The 19,855-nt window shown below is 29.3% G+C and overlaps 1 protein-coding gene across 13 annotated transcripts in view; it reads left to right on the top strand.

Annotated features, from left to right (window-relative positions):
* LOC106681312 (lysine-specific demethylase 7B) overlaps positions 1-16,328 on the top strand; it is a 49,264-nt gene extending 32,936 nt beyond the window's left edge. For 12 of the 13 annotated variants that reach the window (XM_014421560.3, XM_024363485.2, XM_024363483.2 and 9 more), the window contains 12 exons: positions 1,299-1,403; positions 2,953-3,098; positions 5,618-5,816; positions 7,067-7,246; positions 7,373-7,494; positions 8,698-8,789; positions 10,186-10,297; positions 11,552-11,599; positions 12,045-12,214; positions 14,117-14,331; positions 15,133-15,211; positions 15,304-16,328. In XM_014421560.3, the coding sequence (XP_014277046.1) occupies positions 1,299-1,403; positions 2,953-3,098; positions 5,618-5,816; positions 7,067-7,246; positions 7,373-7,494; positions 8,698-8,789; positions 10,186-10,297; positions 11,552-11,599; positions 12,045-12,214; positions 14,117-14,331; positions 15,133-15,211; positions 15,304-15,380 (1,545 nt within the window). In that variant the 3' untranslated portion in view covers positions 15,381-16,328. The remainder of the gene's footprint in view (positions 1-1,298; positions 1,404-2,952; positions 3,099-5,617; positions 5,817-7,066; positions 7,247-7,372; positions 7,495-8,697; positions 8,790-10,185; positions 10,298-11,551; positions 11,600-12,044; positions 12,215-14,116; positions 14,332-15,132; positions 15,212-15,303) is intronic. The other variant, XM_067053668.1, reaches the window with a different exon arrangement.
* The last annotated feature ends 3,527 nt before the right edge of the window (positions 16,329-19,855 follow it).

Here is a 19,855-nt window from a genome sequence, read left to right as displayed (position 1 = left end):
GAATAATTGTGTTGATGCCATCTAACATCTCAGGGCACAGCTTTGTGAGGGGGACATTTGGGAGAGAGTAAGTAAGACCTGGGAACAAATATTGGTTGACATGTTTACCTTCTGCTCGGGCTTAAGCAACCAAAAAATTTTTATTTTTTTTCCTACGCCACAGGAAGTGGGCTATTACGCCATTTTTCCTCTCGCAGTCCAATACAATTTTACTCTTCCTCTTAGTTGGTCCGCATCCTGCTCAACATCTTCTAGACCAATACACGTTAAAAGATGGTCTCCATCCATCAATCAAAAAGTGGCGAGTTTATCCAAATTTTTGTTCATATTGATCACCGAATCTTCTTTGAACTGTAGCTCTCCCAAGAATATGCATCCTAAGTTCTTAATGTACCAACTTCTTTCTTTGTTTGGGTGCCATCTCCATTCTCCACGGAGAGCTTTGTTGCTTCCAGCTCTCCTTTATTTATGATGACGCCTACACTTTTTTAAGGATTCAAAGCCATTTTACTTAAAAGTCCTCTGTACACTGTCGATTGCTCTATCTGCAGAACCTTCGTCATGAGCTGAAACCACCTGGTCATCTAACTCCCCTCTGTGAAGACACATCCATGGTTATATCCAAGAGAATTAAGAACTTATATCCATATTTAATTGGAAAGTCAATGGCCAGGTTGAATAGCTAAGGTGACAATGGGCTGCCATGGGGTACTCCACCCAGCACTTTGATTTGGCTTGTTGAGTGGGCACCTACATTTATCTTGATGTTATTTGTTGAGAGGAGAGCTGAAATCACATTTTCGAAATCTAGTAACACACCGCTCGCTTCCAGTTAGCTCACCAATATGATTATGGCCAACATTGTTAAAGGCACTGACGTAAAGAAATACTACTGAGAAATCACTTCTCTTATTTCTTGGATCCTTTAATATGGTGTCTATAATTCTTGCGCCGACATCTGTTAGAGGAAGGCCCTTTATAAAACCCTTTTGATCCCTGTTTTCTCAGCAGAAAAATGACATCTTTATAAAATATTTATTAATAAATAAATTTTCTGGCTTTAGAGGATTAACATAAACAGTGTTAATTTAGATACCTATCAGCGTAAGAGATTAGAGTATAGGATAATATAAGGTTTACAACTTTAGGGATACCATACTACTTTGAACTATCCATTTTACAGCTTTGAAGTGTCATTCATCACCCTCAATTAAAAGTTATGAAACAATCTTTGTGGTAAAAAATCTTTTTTTCAATATTGTCTTTAAGATTTTTTAATTTTATCTTTTATGTTTCAGGGAGCCAAAGTATTTTATTTAATTCGTCCTACACTAGACAATTTGAACCTTTATAGAAACTGGTTAGATTCTGTAAACAGGTTAAGGACATTCTTTGCAGACCAGGTGATATTTTTAATAAACTGTTATTTTATTGTGATTATTTGTAAGATATTTTAAAAAGCAATGTAGTACTGTTTTTATTTTTTTAGCCTTGTTTCATTTTGAATTTGTCTTTATATTTTTATTTGTATAAAAAGTTTACTTCAACATTTTATTTTAAATAGCTTCTGTTTCAACCCTTAGGCCATTTTCAAGGAGACAACCTAAAAATAGTTTTCACATTATTACAATATCACCTCCTCACATAATACCTATATTTTTGAACATACCTCAATCATTGAATTGTCTCAATTTGCAGACTAATTGCTCTTGTCATTTATCTTATAAAACAAAAACAATTATTTAATTAATATCATCATAGTTTCACTTAAATTAACATGAATAAATTAACTTAAAACTAATATGATATTAATTTAATATTTGTTTTTGTTTTTGAAAATAAATGACAAGGTCACTTAGCCTGCAAAACAAAAGCAATTTAAATGGATTGTGGCAATTCCATGATTGAGGTATGTTCAAAAATATTGGTATTACGTAAAGAGGTGGTATAGTAATAATGTGAAAACTATTTTTAAGTTGTCTCTTTAAAAATGGCTTCAGTGCCGAAACGGAAATGTTTTAAAATAAAAAAGTTAAGAGAAATTTGGATCATCAAAGTTAGTGTTGTTATTAATTTAAACCACTCTCAAACATTAAATTAATAAATATATTAAATATAGTAATTTTACCATGTGAATTAATGTTGACTTTTTTTTTCAAATGTATTGCATTAATTAATTACTTTTAGTTAAAAAAAAAAATTGTTTCACAGTAAAACTTCTCTATAACGAACACCTATGAGGAAGGTGATTTGGTTCGTTATAGAGAGGTTTCAATTAAGAAAGGGTTCATTTAAAGATAACACAAAAATATGTTTAAAATGTATAAGGAAAGCAACCAATGGAAGCTGATAAATTATCCATAAGAGATAAAGGAGGAAAATCTCTCAATGGTGTTAATTTACTAAATTTTGAACTCAATATTTTAATGCTGCAAAACCAGGCAACCTTTCCGATCTACAATTAATCCCATCATTTGGCCGAGATTCCTCTTAATTAGTGCGAGATATTTCTATAGCCCTAAACATTTATGATATTGCTAATTTGGAAAACCATTTCCTCAAGTTAGTTGAATAGTTTTTCAGGCTTGATTTCTCACCACAAAATCTTACTAGATTATGGTGAGTTATGCCATTTTCCATTTACCTGACCTGATATCAATTGTCTCTTTTTCATGCATTATTTTTTTTTCTGATGGAAATTAAATTAAGATTAGCAGACTTCTTAACAGCACTTTCTTGCTGGTAAATTTCATTATTTTATTAAAGGATATATTAGAGCCATTCTGTTCTATTGAATTGTTGCAAGAGCTATTACATATTGATAAAAGTAGATGTCATTTCCTTAATACAATGAGTTTTATTTTTATAGAAAAATAAAAAATAAAAAAGAAATAAAAAATTGAAGACTTTTAGGTTATGGGTTTATATCAAAATATTCTTTCATGTTTGTAGGTCGATGAATGTTTTAAGTTAACACTTGTACCTGGAAATACATTATTTCTCCCCACAGGATGGATTCATGCAGTTTTGACAGTTGAGGATTCCCTTGTTTTTGGGGGAAATTTTCTTCACAGTTTTAACATGGAGGGACAGTTAAGGTATTATTAATTTTATTATATCATACTTTCATATCTTTGATTACAATTTTTAACTTAGAAAACAGTTTAAATACTATAGTATGTTAAAAGCTGGTTGATACTATTATCAAATAAATTTAGCTTAACATAATCTGACAGATACTTATTAATTTGACTAGAAAATAATTTATTTAAGTTTTAAGACTGCACCTTTTTAAAGGTTTGAAGTTTAATTAATTAAATCAGCTTCTTAATATTGGGACTTTAGTTCTTAATACTGTGAAAATTGTCAGACCAGGCGAATGTTTTTCAACAAAAAGCATTAACCAAAAATAAATTCCATACCATCATTAAAAAAGTGAAGGGATAATATAATAGGTTGTTTATATTTTAATTATACATTTTAATAATAAAAATGGTTTGAAAACGGGTCATATTTGGAATAGTATTACATTAAATTTTCTAAGAACAAGTTTTTTTAGATTAAAATATTATCTTTAAAATAAATAATATTTGTTTGATCTTTTTAATTGTTTGAACTATTGACAAAACCACAAATGTTTCCATTTACTAAAATTGCCTCTTAGAAAATGGCTGCCATTTATAAACGGTCAAAGAAATAGGGTATTCCACAACTTTTTTTATGTCTAAAAACATAACATGGAGTAATCAACATCCAAAATATTTTTAAAAATAATAAAAAGGTCAATCAACCATCCTTGAAACACTTCTTATGGATTGACCCTTTCCTTTATATGCCTGAAATGTGAAGGGTGTGAGTTATATCCTTTTTTCACATTTCCCATTTTCACTCCCTTATAAGTTTTAGTATTCCAATATTCAATGTGCTTTGGTGTTAGCTAGATGTTTAGGTCATGATTGGAGTGGTAGATAGGCCAAGCAATTAGTCAAGTAACCCTCTCCTTCTAGAATTAAGTGGTTGGCCTTAAAAAAAATATTCTACAATTGATCATTGGGGTACTTACAGGCCACTGCCATGCATGCTAATAACATTTGAATTCAGAAATAGTATCCTTTTAAAACTAATAAATGATACCTATATGAAAGAGTTCTACCAAACTTATAATTGATTTGAAATGCTCAGAATCAAACAGAATTTTTACTGTAAATTCAAAATCAGCAGCTTCAATAATCTAATGTATAATTTATGAAATCTACATCCCTTTTCCTTCAAAAAGTATTAAAATAATCATAATTATAAATTAACAACGCTTTATATAGCTAGTTGAAATTTGCTGTTAATGTCAGTTATACTGGTCTGCAAACAAATGTTTTTCAATTTTATGAAATATTCTTTCTAAATTACTGGTTTTAAGTGTGCTGAATCCAAAAATGAACTCTATTTCCGGTCATCACGTCTAGTTTTTTTTTTATATGGGTTTGCAAAAAAATAGCAATAAAAAAATAAAATCACTATTTTATTATTATTAACATTATGAACAAAAGAAATATATTTATTTCTTTTACTTTTTCTTATAGATTTTGACTTACTATAATCAGATAATATTTATATCACCCAAGTTTCATGTATTTAGAGCCCTCCTGTGCCTTGTAATCATTTTTCTTAATTTTTTTTAAAAGCACTGTCGGTCAAATAAATTTCTCAATGTTTTACATTTAGTCATGGACCTCATGAACTATACACAGGCATTTTCAAGTCACAATCCAATGCTTAGGACACTGCATTTAATTGCTGTTTTTCTGGAAACACTCAAACATTGTATGAAATTTGTAGAGAAACGACTATAACTCTTCAGGGTGTTGAGCAAGATATTCTAAATTCTAGGAGCATCTTTACAGCATAATGACACTCTCAATTTGTTTCAGATTTTTCAAAATAGAGTTGTAGATTGAAACTTTTGATAATTTTACTTATAACTTTTAGACCTAGTGAAATAAAAATAGTTTTGCAAGAAACATGACACAATAGAATATATCTAGTAATTACTTACTAAACACTGTACATGATGGGAGAAGGAGAAAGAAGCTTGCAGTTTTTTAGTTGCCGACTTCTTATCTAATAAACGAAAAAAAAATATCATAAGAATATCCAAAATGAGTTTGGTAGTTTTGAAGTTTTTATTGAGATTAAAGCTAATATTTTTAAATACAATTTATTTTTTATGAATTAATTGAAAAAGTTGCGATCCAATTGGAAAAGGTTGGAATTCACTTGGAAATGCTTAATTCCTTTTTCCTCATGAAATTTACTGTAGTTGGGATTGGTTAGGTTTTAATTTCTTAATTTGAGCACCATAACAAGGCACTATTGATTTGAGCACCATAGTTTTGACTACTTCCTTCATTTGAGCACCATATCAAGGCAGTAGTCAAAACCTATTACATTTTTCTCATTAGTATTGTGGGATGAAACCCTCCAATATCTCACTATATGGAGGGTAGGGGTCACATTATTAAGCAAGACATATTAAAATATAAGATTTTATGTTTATGAAGAAATCATACATTTTTTAGTTGTGTAACATCTATAATTGCGACCTGTTTTGTTCTATTTTTAGGATATATGCCCTTGAGATCAAAACAAAAACTCCTGAAAGATTATTATATCCCCAGTTTGAAGAGATTCATTGGAGAGCTGCTCAAGGTCTCTCAAAAGAGCTTGAAGATTTTAATTCAAGATCAATTGCTGCCCCAGCATATTTGATTAATGGTCTGAAAGCAGTTCTCAGTTGTTTGAAACAGTGGATATCTTCTCCAGTGTGTTTATTTTTGATACTAAGTATTACAAGTTTAAAATGTGTTTTGGTTAAAGCTATTAATGCTGTATACATATCAGTTTGTATTTCTGTTCATGCTGAATAGGACTTAATTTATCTGCATGGTTTAATAACATTATATTATTAATTTATTATTAAATTGAAGTAAATTATTATATGTAATATTGTGTGTGTTGTGACCACTTTTTAAGAAATATAGAATTCTGAACAGAAGTAAAACTTATTTCAGTAAGAATATGGGTTCGTGAAATCCATCTATAACTAAAATTAACCCCTCCCTGAGATTTAAATTTCAAAAATGTAAGTTAATATCTGTTCCAAGTTGCGATTTTCGAGTATTTTCTAATCATTAAATCTTTACTAGTTTATTGCAAGCTATATTGTCACCTGTAGTTGATTTAAATTTTGATTAAATACTCAGAGTTCAGATTCATTTTAAATGTTACTTCTGTATGTATGGCATTTTCATGAACCAACATTTTAAATCAGGATTTTAGATTATAGGTAATCTGTCAAAGGGATTTTTAAAACTTTACTCAATGCTTTTACCTATTGAAGTCACTCAATATTTTAAATGACTCATAAAATATCGGTGAATATTTTAAGAAATCCATAAAAATATGATATTTATATATATATTTTTAATATGATTAGAAGACAATCAGAGAGATGACTATTTGTCAATCTGAACTCTTCCTATCACGTATTAAATTTGAAAATTGAGATGTGAAAATTCTGGGTTGTCAAGAAAATATTTAAAAATAGTAAACTACTTATTAAGAGCTAAAGTTTCAACCTACATTGGAGGTCTTTGTCAGGGCTGCTATGAACATTAGTAGATGTAAAGGTAATTCTTCTGATAAATAGTTGGAAATATTTTTTAATTGTTATTTTCTTGTCTGTAACACAGACTCTCTCCTTAATTCACTTATGGTCAATGATCTATGTATAAAATAACATTTGGTTCAAAGTTAACTCTACTTATTCTGTGAACTATGCAGTTCCTTCAAGACATTTACTAATTTTCCAATAATTATCATGATCAACAATGAAGCAAATTTCTGTTTTTATTGAATCTTTCTCTACTTTTCTTCTCCTTGTAGTATTTTTTGCTGTAAGAATAACAATAAACTAACCGAACATGGGTGTGAACAATATTATGTTAATAGAAAACCAATCCATTTAAGTAATGAATCATTATGTCATTAATTACCATTAATATTATTTCAGAGAAGCATTCTGTCGGAAAAAGATAAGGAGTGTATCATAAAAAATCTAAGTAGGCAAATCAAGCATGCTGACAGAATATCAATGACTATAAATCCTCCCAAACCAGAGAGGGGTTCAACCAGACCTAGAAAAAAAAGAATATTGGAAGATTTTGTATCTTACCCCTCACCTTCAAGAAAGGTTTAATTATAATTATTTTTAAAATATATTCATTCAGTTGATTCATAATAATGGCCTAATAATTCATATATGAAACAAAATAGAAAACTATTTCCCAGACCTTTGATATATCTTTTTTTAAAATAGAAATTGAAGAAAAAAATGATACAGTCAGTTGACCATTCTACTCAAAACACTAACAATGAGAAATGGCATGTGCAGCGCGGGGACACAAAAGTGGTCTTCAAGAAATTGAAATGCTTAACAAGGTAATTTATCCTATTACTTACTACCTGAATTAACAAAAATATGCTGAATATGAATGTAAAGTTAGTTATTTTCCTGTTTCTATATTCAAATTTTTTATGTTGTTAATCAGAGTTATGTAAATGACAAGGATGGAACTCTATTCTAATGAAATCCTGAACTGATGTTTCTGGTATAGCAGAAATACTTTTAGTTTAATTAAAGTAATCAAATTTTTTATTTTGTGTAGTTTTTTTAAAGGACAATTTATGATTGACCAAATTTTCTGCTTACTCATCATACTTGAGAAAGGCCATGAATATTATCTTGAAACATATCAGCTGTTTGTAGATTTTCAGCCAACCTATGCCAGACTTCGTAGTGAACAGCAAGCACTGAAATACAAAGCATTGAGAGAACTACAAATACCAGAGAAGCTAATTAAAATGGTAAGACACCATGAAAATAGTGGAATGCTAGTAGCAGATTGGGGGAGCATGATCTAAGGAATTCACCTTTGATAAACGATTGAGGCATGCATTGGCCTGCCTCCTCTTCAATTTAACTCTTGAAAAGACTATTAAAGATTCTGGTGAAACATTCATAAGTAGGTGAAATATTATTCAGACGACTGTACTGTTTCAACTGTACAGTTCCTAATATGCTGATGATATAAAGATTACAGGACGCTCTTTGCAGGCTTTTTCTGTAGGTTTTTTTTTTTTTTTTTTTTGATTAGCAAAAGTAGCTGGAAAGGTGTGGCTTGAAGTAAATTCAAGGACCAAATACATGATCAAAGAAGAAATCCCCAGACCCAAAAAAATCACTATTCTCAGTCTATCTAGGATTCTTCATAACCCTGGATAATGTTGTGGATTCTGAACTCAAATAAAGAGTATTATACACAATCCCAGTCCCTGTTTGAGGACCTGTATCTTATCTAAGGACAAACAAATTCTTCATATATGCTGGCTGCATGGAATATAATAGAATTTTTCTTCATTTTAAATAATTCTTATTCGTAACATTAAATTATTAAATATTGTGTTATTAGTTAATGTATTAATTGTTGAAACGAAAAGGTAATGAATTAGAAGTTAATTTGATTTTGTCAAATATTTTTTCTAGTTTTGATTACAAGATTTAATCATATAATTATTATTTATCTTATAATTAATAAGTAGCCTAGAAAATTATCTTTTATTTTTAATAATTATTTCTTTTAGGCAACCAAGTGTTCCTTCATCTGATCATCTTTTGAATGAAAATCTACCGTTATTAATGGAAAATAAAGAACCAGAAACTGTTATGGATTCAAGTAAGTATAGGTTGAATTTTTTTTCTGTTAATGTTGTGTTATGGATGATCTTTACTTATGATCGTTAGTATAAATAATTAAATGATAATATATAAAGTACTTAATATCTTTACTTTCATTTACATGAATATGAAATATATAGTTCGGAGAAGTACTACACTTAACACTAGGTTTACAGGCGTTTATTATGTACCTATCTCTACGAGCACCCATCAAATTTACGGGTGAACAAAAATTGTCATTTTCTTTAAACAAATCAATATATTCAAAATAATTCTGAATTAAACAATATTAAGCATCACTTCTAAATAAATTATTATTAAGTAAAAAATTTTTTTTAAACTGTCATGGAAATGATAGTAGGTATATAGTCCTCAGGATAATCTTCATTGGTGTTAATAATTTTCGTCAATATCTTATTACATCTCCTAGAATTACTTATCATTGCTGGGAAAGGGGGATTGGTCAAAATAAAGTTTAAAAAAACTGTCCATATTCAATTACTCTATTATAAATATTTACATTAAGCGGAAACTGTCTTCAATAATTGAAACTTTTCCACACTTTTTTTTTTTTAAATGGTATTATAATGTCACTACAGCAATCAAACAAAAAATCATCTCTTGTTTCTTTGGCAAAAAGCATAAGGATGAAGCTTTGAAGATGAAAATAAAAGATAGCACTCAGGCCACAATATCAGTTTACATTATTGAGGCGTGATTGAAGTAACAAATTAGAAGCATCTTTGTAAAGAGATTTCTTCCTTTCTTATAGTTTTTATTGAAGGAATGATTTTAAAGTGGACATATAAGGATTATTTATAAAATCAGCTAGCCACTTAATTTGTTGATAGGTTTCGTAGATATAGGTATATGACTAACAAATTTCAAAAATTAAGAAGCCTAGGTAAAAATAATTGTGTTTATAAGTTCTTTGAATTGAATAATTGATGTACAATGCAAAATGGTTAAAATTAATGCTATGGTTTAATGGGTACTTTCATTTACCACTCAGCTTCAAGTTTAAATTCATCTTAGCTCGTTTCAAAACAGGAATTTCTTTATTAATTACAATAGCAATGCTTCTTTCCAAATATTTCATATATGTAAGTAAAATTAAAAATTGACCATTTTTATTAAAACCATTGAAATATAAAAAATTTTATTTATGCATTTTTTTTCACTCTCCATTCATTATGTCATTCATCGTTACGTTCTATGACTTAATATGTTGGGTATTAATTTTTCTAAAATCTTTGGTTTTCCAATGGTTTTTTATATGTCTATATCACATTCCTGAGTTAAATGTGAAATTTGACTTGAGTTCTTTTTGTTTATTATTATTTAAATTATGATAACTTTTGTTTAATTGAAATCTAATTATATGTTTTCTTTAGGCGAAACGGATTCTTCATGTGAAATAACTTCATCTTATAATTTACCCAGTTCATCTGATGAACCAAGTTTCTCTAATCAACCAGGTCCATCTAAAGACTCCCAACTTACCCAGTAAGTTTTGTAGTCAACTCTGTACTTTTTTTATGCTATATGGTGTTGCCTACATTTTACAGTTTTATTATTCATACTGACATGGTATTATATAATATTGAGATCATAGTAATCTGTCTAATACAGTTGATTCTCTGTATATCGGACATGAACAGTTTGAATAAAATTTGATTTATAGAAATAACAATATATGGGAACATTGCAATTGTTCATCCTTATCCTAATAAAAATGGCCACAATATCTAATATAATATATTTTTTAATAATTGTTTGAGAGCTGTTAACTTTAATAACGACACATTTTCATTTGATCCTATAATCTCAACAGTTTATTTCCTCTCCGACATTTTGGTCCTTAAACCATTAGCAAGAAGACAACCTAAAATTTAATAAAATTAAAATGTAAGTCAATTGCCCTTGTCAACAATATTTAAAACAAAAGTATTTATCAAATTTATATCATAAAAGTTTTCTTTAAACTTATATAAAATATCTATCTACTTATAAAACTATTTAGTTTTAATGCATCAGTATTAATTATAATACTTTTCTTAACAAATTTAGCTGAATACCACTATTATCAACAAAACCTACACTTCAACAGGTTAGGACTAGGAATTAAAATTTGCTGCGAAAATGGTATTTTTTAAGTATAATAGTGAAATATTTTTCTACCAAACATTCAGTCTTCTGACGGGTGGAATACTGTCTTTTGGGATTAGTATTGAATAATTTAATATAAAATGCTGTTGAAAAGTCCTGAATAAAGTTAAGAGTTTTGTTTAAATTTGTTGATGATATTTTTTGTATTATAAGAGAGAATGGTATTAGGGTCGTTCATATTTAACCCTCAGCTTGCAACTAGCTCAAATTTTAAAATGGTTTTTGGCACCAAACTCTTAATAATTAAAAACATAGGTTGACTTTTCAATAACTGGTGCACTTACCCTATTTATGCAAATAACCACATACTGACATACCAGGATTAACATTGCACACAAGTCCTGATTTCTATCAATAATTTCTTGAAAAAATTATGATTTATTAATTGAACTGCTTATTGGATTTTACCTATTATATCTGTTTTTTGTTTTTGTTTTTTAGATGACATTTTTAAATTATATATAAGACAGTTTAATTTATTTAAATATAGACTGGTATGCTATTTTACATCTGAATTATTTACTTAATTAAAATTTTAAGTTAATTTTTATAAATGAAGAATTAGTCACACTTATAAACCTTTTGTCATAGGCTTCCTGGTTATCCATCGTTTAGAAGTGTACAGTTAGATGGATTTAGGTAAGTGTACAATTTCTGTTAAAATGTTCAGAAAATCATTTTAGCTAATTTTAAGTGAGTCCTCATCAAATAAGGATTGAAACAGCATAGCAATTTTTTAAGACACTGAAAAATTATGAACTATAAATAAATTTATTTGGTACAATCTGACAAAAATTTTCATATAAACCCATTTAACTTAATTATTTTTTAATTTGTATTCCACCTAAAATGTTAGTGTAGAAGTTATATACGTACATGTATTATAAAAATTGGCTATTTCTTTGGTGACAGTGGGTAATTTTGTTACTTTCTTCTAAAAATGTTTGAATATTTAATTTAATATCTATGTCTAGGTTATTCGTTTTGAAATTATTTCAGGTTTTTATTTTTAGTTTATTAAACATAATGCTGATCATTTCAGAAGTTTAGCTCTATTTTATGTAAATTTAATTCATTTTTTCAGAAAGTGCACTCGAATAACTATTAGCCATGAGCGCCGCTATTGTTTATATGCCAATACTAATTCTAAGTATGATGCACGTGAAGTCTCCAGTACTTCAGAGAAAGAAGAAACCATCCATTTTAATAGTGGATCCTCTAGATCCGTTGTGGTTCATCAGGATGAAGAATATAGTAAGATCCTTATATTTTAAATTATTAGCCGTATATTTAAGCGTTTAAACTTAAATCTAATTTTGAAATACTTTTATTTTTAATAATTGTCTTTTTTTCTTTTTATTTACTTATTCTTTGCTTTCTTTACCATCCTGTTCCACCTCTGTGTATTTAGGTCTCTTACTTCCCATTGGCAGCATTTAGGTCTTATGTATCTTTTTTATTCTGTCAATCCATCTGGTTCTAGGTCTCCCATCTCCTGCCAACTTCTGTGACATTCATGATTGCTTAGACACCCTAATGAGTGGCCTTTGGTTAATTCTCTGCCTATCTTATCCTTACTGCTTTTAAACCTTGGTAATACTGATTGAAGAGTTTCTTTTACCCTAGAATGGCACTGGGGTGGAGAGTACCCCATTCTTCTTTTTCTGTTCTAGGAACACTCTAAATACACATTTAGTTAGTCCGAAGGGCTTCTTTCACTTTTTTCTTCATCTGTTTTTTCCTTACACAGTCTACTCCTATCACATTTGCAGAGATGAGATTTGTATTTCTTTCCATAACCAATGGGTCATTTTTGTAGTAGCGGTTAACCCAGTATCCAGAACTTCCTTTTTTCTTTGTCCATGTTCAGGTCCTGTGTCTTCTTGCACAAGACCTTCTGGTTTCCTGTTTTAGTTTCGTTGCAGTTTTGCAGAAGATGGCTGTCTTTAGCTTATCCCATATATGGTAGAAAGACGCATGTTTTACCTGGTCCTATATAAGAGTAAGTCATTGTTTTCCAGTATGTGTACACCTCTATCTAGTATGGGTTGTATTGCTTTCTGCAACCTTTAGGTATAATTTCCAGCACTGCTAGTCAGAGGCTAGAGGCATCAATGCTCTGAGCAGATATATCTCTTCTTAGACCTTACATTGGTACCTTGTGCCTGTTCTAGAGGTCAGTGTAGATGTTTTATTTGACCTTGATTTTATCTATATAGGTGATCTACTTTAGGTGCTGGGAGATTTTAAGTTCATTTTATGTGTGATTGGTTTCTGGTTACATCCTCCTGGTTGGTTTGTCACCAATTGTTTTGCAGTGATAACTAGATTGTAGAAAATACTAAACCCAGGGAGATATTTAATTTCTAGATCCATAAGTTGAATGAAGGAGGATTCATTGGCAAGTTGAAGGAAGACTTCAATGTGCCATGTTTCAACTTCCTTACCTCACTGGTCCAGATATTGGTATTCAAATGATGGTGAATGGGAATTAAAGTCATCCTTCACAAGGTAATCGACCTCTGGAATGTCCATAGTTTAATGAAAAAGGATTTTATCGTTGGAGGAATGGTAATTGTACAGCTTCAATTGTCTTTATGGCTTCATTCATTTGGACTAATGTTTACGAGGATCTATGCTTCAATGTTTCGATGCTTACCCTGTAAAAAGGTATGTTCTTGGTTAGATGAGAATTGCTTGGTGACAATACGTCCCTCATTTCAGATGACATAATCTTCCCTGAAGACCCATTAGCCTCGTACACTAAACCATTGGTTGGGATTGAGGTAGATTTCTTGTATGTTTTTAAGATTTTAAGTAAATGTTTGTATTTTAAAAATTGTCATAGCATGACAAAACGTTAATATATCAATATTTACTATAGTTAAAAGCTTAAAACTATGATTGTTATGTGTTAAGACCTGATTGGATCAAAAAACGGAACTCATTTTTTTGATTATCAAATATCAATTCCAAAATACCCATTTTAAATGAATTATCTACAAAAAGTTTAAAAATGCAAATTGATGTTATGAGTTTTCATTATTTTGAAAACAAATTATTTAATGAATTAATTTTTTTTTAAAACTCTGAAGATGGTGGTTTGATTTTTATCAATATTAACATTTTTATTTAATTATTAATTTTTTTCTTTAGTTTATCCATCATTAATCCTCTCGGATGATGAAGCTCAAGGATATCGTTTTCCTAATCAAGAAAAGGATATCCCATGGAATCCACGAGCTAAGGTCGGGAAGGTCATTCCCAAAACTGACAGACCATGTAGAAAAGGTAAACAGAAGGTTGCTGTAGAAAAAGGACTAGAGGAAGCTGCTTCCGTGGTTGGTAAAAGCAACTATCAACAGCCCAAAGTAATTTTTATATCAATAATTAAAAAATTAATTGCTAAGCTATTCTTTATGTTAAAATGTTGTCATGCTTTATTTATATAATTGAAAATGTGTATTCTATATTATTTTATACAAATTCACAATACTGGCATGATCATAAACCCCTAGTAAGGTAGTTTTTCGATTGTCTATTGACTGTTATTAAAAATGTTCTATTATTCAAAACATGCTTCATTTGTAAACATAACTAATTCTTAATTTTTAAACAGATATCTTCATTTTTAAAACTTTTATAATGTAATTAGCATGCAACTGGAAAGTAAAAAAGAACAGTAGGTCCCAATCTTTTGCCAATGTTATATAACGTAGAATTTTCTTTGACAGGTATAGAAGCTTTTTTATGAACAACCTATGAATGCAATCTATTTGTTATAAATTTAGTAACCCAAGAATTAGGAACCATAGAACATACTGGAACCCACAACTGACTGAAATATCCAATATTAGAACATACTTGTTAACTAAAACATTATTCCAAATACTATTTATGCCCAACCTGGCCGTCTAAATTTGTCCGTCAGTCTGAAATGTTATCCAATTTATAAATCAAATATGTATGCAGTTTTGTGCCTCCCCCCCCCCCAAGAAATTGCTACTTAAAAGAATTTATGACTCATTTCATTAATATCAACTCATGCACACACTTTACCAGAGTTTTTAAATTTGTCTTTCCATTTTGGGATTTTAGGTCATACAGTGTATCATTAAAATACTAATAGCTTTGTGGCTATCTGCATGATAATCTTTTTTTTTTTTGTGCAGGAACCCAAAAAAAGGATTCTTGATAAAACTGTGTTGAAGGAATCCCTTAATCCTACCACATCTCAGATTACAAAACCCGGTAAGTACTTTTAATTGTGTATTGGTCTGTTTTGATTCAGTTTTACTAAATGTAATTACTATTTAATAATGATTAATTCCAATTTTTTTCAGCTACAAAAGGGCGTCGAAATTCGACAGTGAAACAGAGGCTGAGTAAAATTTTGAAATTGCATAAGAGACATCGATAATTATATGTTTAATGTGTACTCTTTAACTGATGTCTATCCTTAAGCTCTGTTTTAATATTTGATCTTTAAACTGGACATGGAAAGAAACATTGATTTCATTTAGACCACAATTTAGCCTTGATGATAAAATTTATATGACCTACCAACAGAACATTAAATATATTTCATATATTTTGATGAATATATGTATGACTTCATTTGCATCTAGTTCCTTGAGGACTGGGTCTCCATTCATGTTAATTTAATAAAGGTTCAAACACACCCAGTTCATCCTAGTCTGATTCTCATCTCTGTATTGTTACATTGTTATCCAACTGTTTTATTCCTCAATTTTTTGGGATCTCCCTGGATATTTAGAATTTCCCATATTTATAGTATTATGTACATTTATCTACTCAAAAAAGATTGATTTTGTAGATAACTTAGTTTTATTTATTTTTTTATTTTAATGTGTGAAATTCTGATTTATAGTGTGTAAATTGTTTTATTACATTTTAGATAGACATGAGATTAGTAAAAGTTCCTAAACACACTGTTTTTGTTCTAATGTTAAGAACTTTTTTTGTATAATCTATTATTTTATAGAATGTAGTATTTGTCTCTGATGAATATTTTACTTAGCTAATTATTAGATGTTTTGGTCTTGGCCATTTTAACTGCTCAATGTATTCCTTATTTACAACATTCCTAAAAACATTGTTTGGCTGTGCTTTGTTAACCTAGCATTGTATTGTTAGTGATCTTTTTTGTATTTTAGTATATTCATTTATGTTCTTTATTTATGAAACAATTTTATTTTAATATGAATATGTTAATTTATTTCTTATCCAGTTTTAATTGGAATAATAACAGAAACTTGTGATCTCATGTAAACCGAAGACAAGTAAAAATGTGATATTACAGACGTATTGTTTAAGATTAAGTATATAAAATAAATGAATATTTTTATATTGTTTTTAAAAGCTTTTTCTTCTTCCTGTGTTGATTTTTCCAACAATGGCTTGGTCCTGATTATTTTCTTAATATGTGTATGGAATGTTTAGTACTTTTAGGACATAACCTATTGTTAAGATTGATTAAGGAAATAAAGGTTGGAAGTGAGGTCAGCAATAAAAAACAGTATTTTTATTGTTTACATTTGTAGACATTTCAGCCTCTATTACTTATAGCTACGAAAACTAAATTCGACAATAGCATTAGAAGTAAGAAGATTAAATAAATATAGTTAAATATTTCAAAACTAAAGTAGAACATATATGTAAACAAAATATTTAAGTTATGCAATTGAATATAATTATAGAATACTTTATGACCATAAAGGTGGCTGGTGGCTGTTAAAGTACATTACATTTGAAAATAATTTTGAAGTAAACTGTATAGGCAATTAAAGAAAATATTTATATAAGGCAAACATTAAATGATAATATACATAACAGACAATGCATGTACATAATGGAGAGGGGAAGAAATAATTAACAAAAGAATTATAAATGTTACACGGATAGAATACACAAAAGAAATAAAGTTAAAAGAATGAATGCAATAAATATAATATGATGAAGAAAAGACAATGTACAAAATAAATACAGAAGTATGTTAATTATATTATAGGAACATAAATAATGAAGTATACTTAAGTTGGAAGTAGCATATGAATATAAATTAGTTTTTGCTTGAAAAAAAAATTCAATTTTTATTAAATTAATTTTATTTCACTTATAGGGGTGAGGCAGTTGCCCTCTTATTCTCCCGTGTCCCATAATTAGTCAGAAGATCTTCAAACACCACAATTTCTTCACCTTTTTTTCTTATTTTTTACCAATACTGTTTGCCAAACAAATTTTTCAATGTTACCTTGAGCCATGGACCTAATGGGCTAAACAGGAATTTTCGGGAATTGCTCAAAACATTGTATCAGAGTTTGAAGAAAAATGACTATAGTTCTACAAGGTGTTGAGCAGGATAATCCAAAGTCTAAGGGCATCTTTACCTAAGCCATACTGACAACCTTGATTTTTTTTTTTCAGATTTTCTTAAGTGGTGTTTTTTTTTTAAGTGAAATATTTTGAAACTTACCAACACCTTCCATGCTTGAGTCTTTCACAACAATTTCTATTTGTCTTCAGTATGTGGTTTAACTATGACTTGACTGTTCACCCATGTTAGATAATGACATAATTTCCCTTGGGAAATTAAAAGTTTGACTAATTATGAAGTTATTGTCCATGAATATGGGACAGTGGTACTGAAACGTTGTGCAACATATGATTATTTAAAATTGTATTTGAATATAAAAACATATTCAAATTAGAAGTTTTTAACCTCAAAAAATTTATTGTAATTGTCTTACCAGACTTGCTAAAAAGATAATCAAGAAGTATTATCCTATTCTCACATTTAGTATTCTTAGCCATAAAGAAGATTAACTACAAAGGCTGAAATGTCTACAAATGCAAACAATAAAAATACTGTTTATTTTTAACATAAAAAATAAAATTATTTTTTTTATCTTTTTTGGGGACTTTTACGTACACCTGTTGAGCTTTTGACTCAAAACAAAAGTTTAAAACTTTTAACTTTTTAAAACCGGTGTCAAATCATTACTGAAGGCATTCGAGAATAGCGACGTTTGAAGCGAACTGTGGTTCAGTTGTTCCACTCGTTTGACGTGGTACGTGTTCGCGTTGCGTTGCTTTTGTGAGCATCGGGCTTGACCCCCGATTTAGAAACTATGTCCCAAGAAGCTTATCTGTTCTTGGTTCAGTAATGATTTTTTTGCGAGATAATTTAAGTCCGAATTGCCTAATTAGCTGGGAGTGCGCTATTTGTCTCGTTCGGTTTGGCTTAAAATCAATAAATCGGCCATGTAGATCTGGCAAATAGACTCATGTATTCATCGGAAAAACTCGTCTATAAGCCATTGAGAGGTGATGGGCACGTTTTTCAATCGAGTGAACTCATGTCCTCGTGTAAACGCCGTTTTATAATAATCTTTGGTATGCATTAGAGATGCGACATCGATAAAAAAACATCGATGTTCAATACTAAAACATCGACAAAAAAACATCGATGTTTTTTTAACCATTTCAGTAACATTAAGACTGTTCTAAAGACTACCCATGCTCCGGCCTGTCTGAAGTGCTTTTTCAATCAACCAATAGGACATGAACTCCAAAAAACATCAATGTTTTAAAATATCGTTGCTTACAATACATTACCCAAAACACATCGATGTTTTTAAACAACTATTTCAGAAACATAAGGTCTGTTCCAACGATCACGCATTCTACGGCCTGTCAGAAGTGGGTTTTGAAACTAAGTATTCGACATCGACTACAAAGAACATCGATGTTTTTAAAATATCGTTGCTTACAATATGTTACCCGATATATATTGACGTTTTTGAACATCCATTTGAGTAACATAAGGTCTGTTCCAACGATAACGCATTTTACGGCCTGTCAGAAGTGGTTTTTGAAAGTAAGAATCCGATATCAACTACAAAAAACATCGATGTTTTTAAAAATCGTTGCTTACAATACATTACCCAAAAAACATCGATGTTTTAAAATATCGTTGCATACATTGCATTACCCAAAAAACAGCGATGTTTTAAAATATCGTTGCTTACAATACATTTTCCAAAAAACATCGATGTTTTAAAATATTGTTGTTAACAATATATTGCCAAAAATACATTGTTGTTTTTTTGAACATCTATTTCAGAAACATAAGGTCTGTTCCGACCTGTCAGAAATGGTTGTTGGAACAAATAATGTAACTGAAAAAAACATGGATGTTTAAAATAGCTATGTCCAATATTAAAATATCGTTGCTTGATTATGAATTGGATAATTATATGAAGCTGTTCTTGGAACATACCTAGTATTTGAAAACTTTTTGAATTGGGTTCAATGGAGTTAAATATCAAAAAATCAATAAGAACTATTTACAAAATAATATTTTATTTTAAAATAAAATATACAACACAAGATCGATCACATCATAATCAACAAATTTATGAATACATAAATAGTGAAATAATGCTGTTATGTTATCAAGTTACCACTATGTGGTCATTTTTATTTGTAATTGTGATACATTGCCAATTTCTTAACTGTATGGGTACTATATAACAATTTAAATATGTAACATACCTTTCAACATTATGAATACATAAATTGTGAAATAATGCAGTTATGTTGTTAAGTTACCGCTATGTGATAATTTTTACTAATGTGGAAAATGTCTTATTTTATATTTTAATTATTTTTATTGAAAAATCACACAGGATATTTTTATTTTTTACTAATAATTTATAGTTTACTAAATCTAACTTATGACTACTCATTTCTAAATAAAGAGAAGTAAACACAAGTGACGAATGTTCTTGGAATCACTAGGCTTTGAGTAACTATGAAGGATAAGCTTATTATTGTTTCAACTTGGATTTCCAAAAGAATCTAATCCTTCTT

Source organism: Halyomorpha halys, unplaced genomic scaffold, assembly GCF_000696795.3.
Source record: "Halyomorpha halys isolate HHAL.00 unplaced genomic scaffold, Hhal_1.1 Scaffold326.1, whole genome shotgun sequence".
Taxonomy (NCBI): domain Eukaryota; kingdom Metazoa; phylum Arthropoda; class Insecta; order Hemiptera; family Pentatomidae; genus Halyomorpha; species Halyomorpha halys.
Note: the sequence above shows the minus strand (reverse complement) of the source record. Positions and strands in the feature narration are given on the sequence as shown.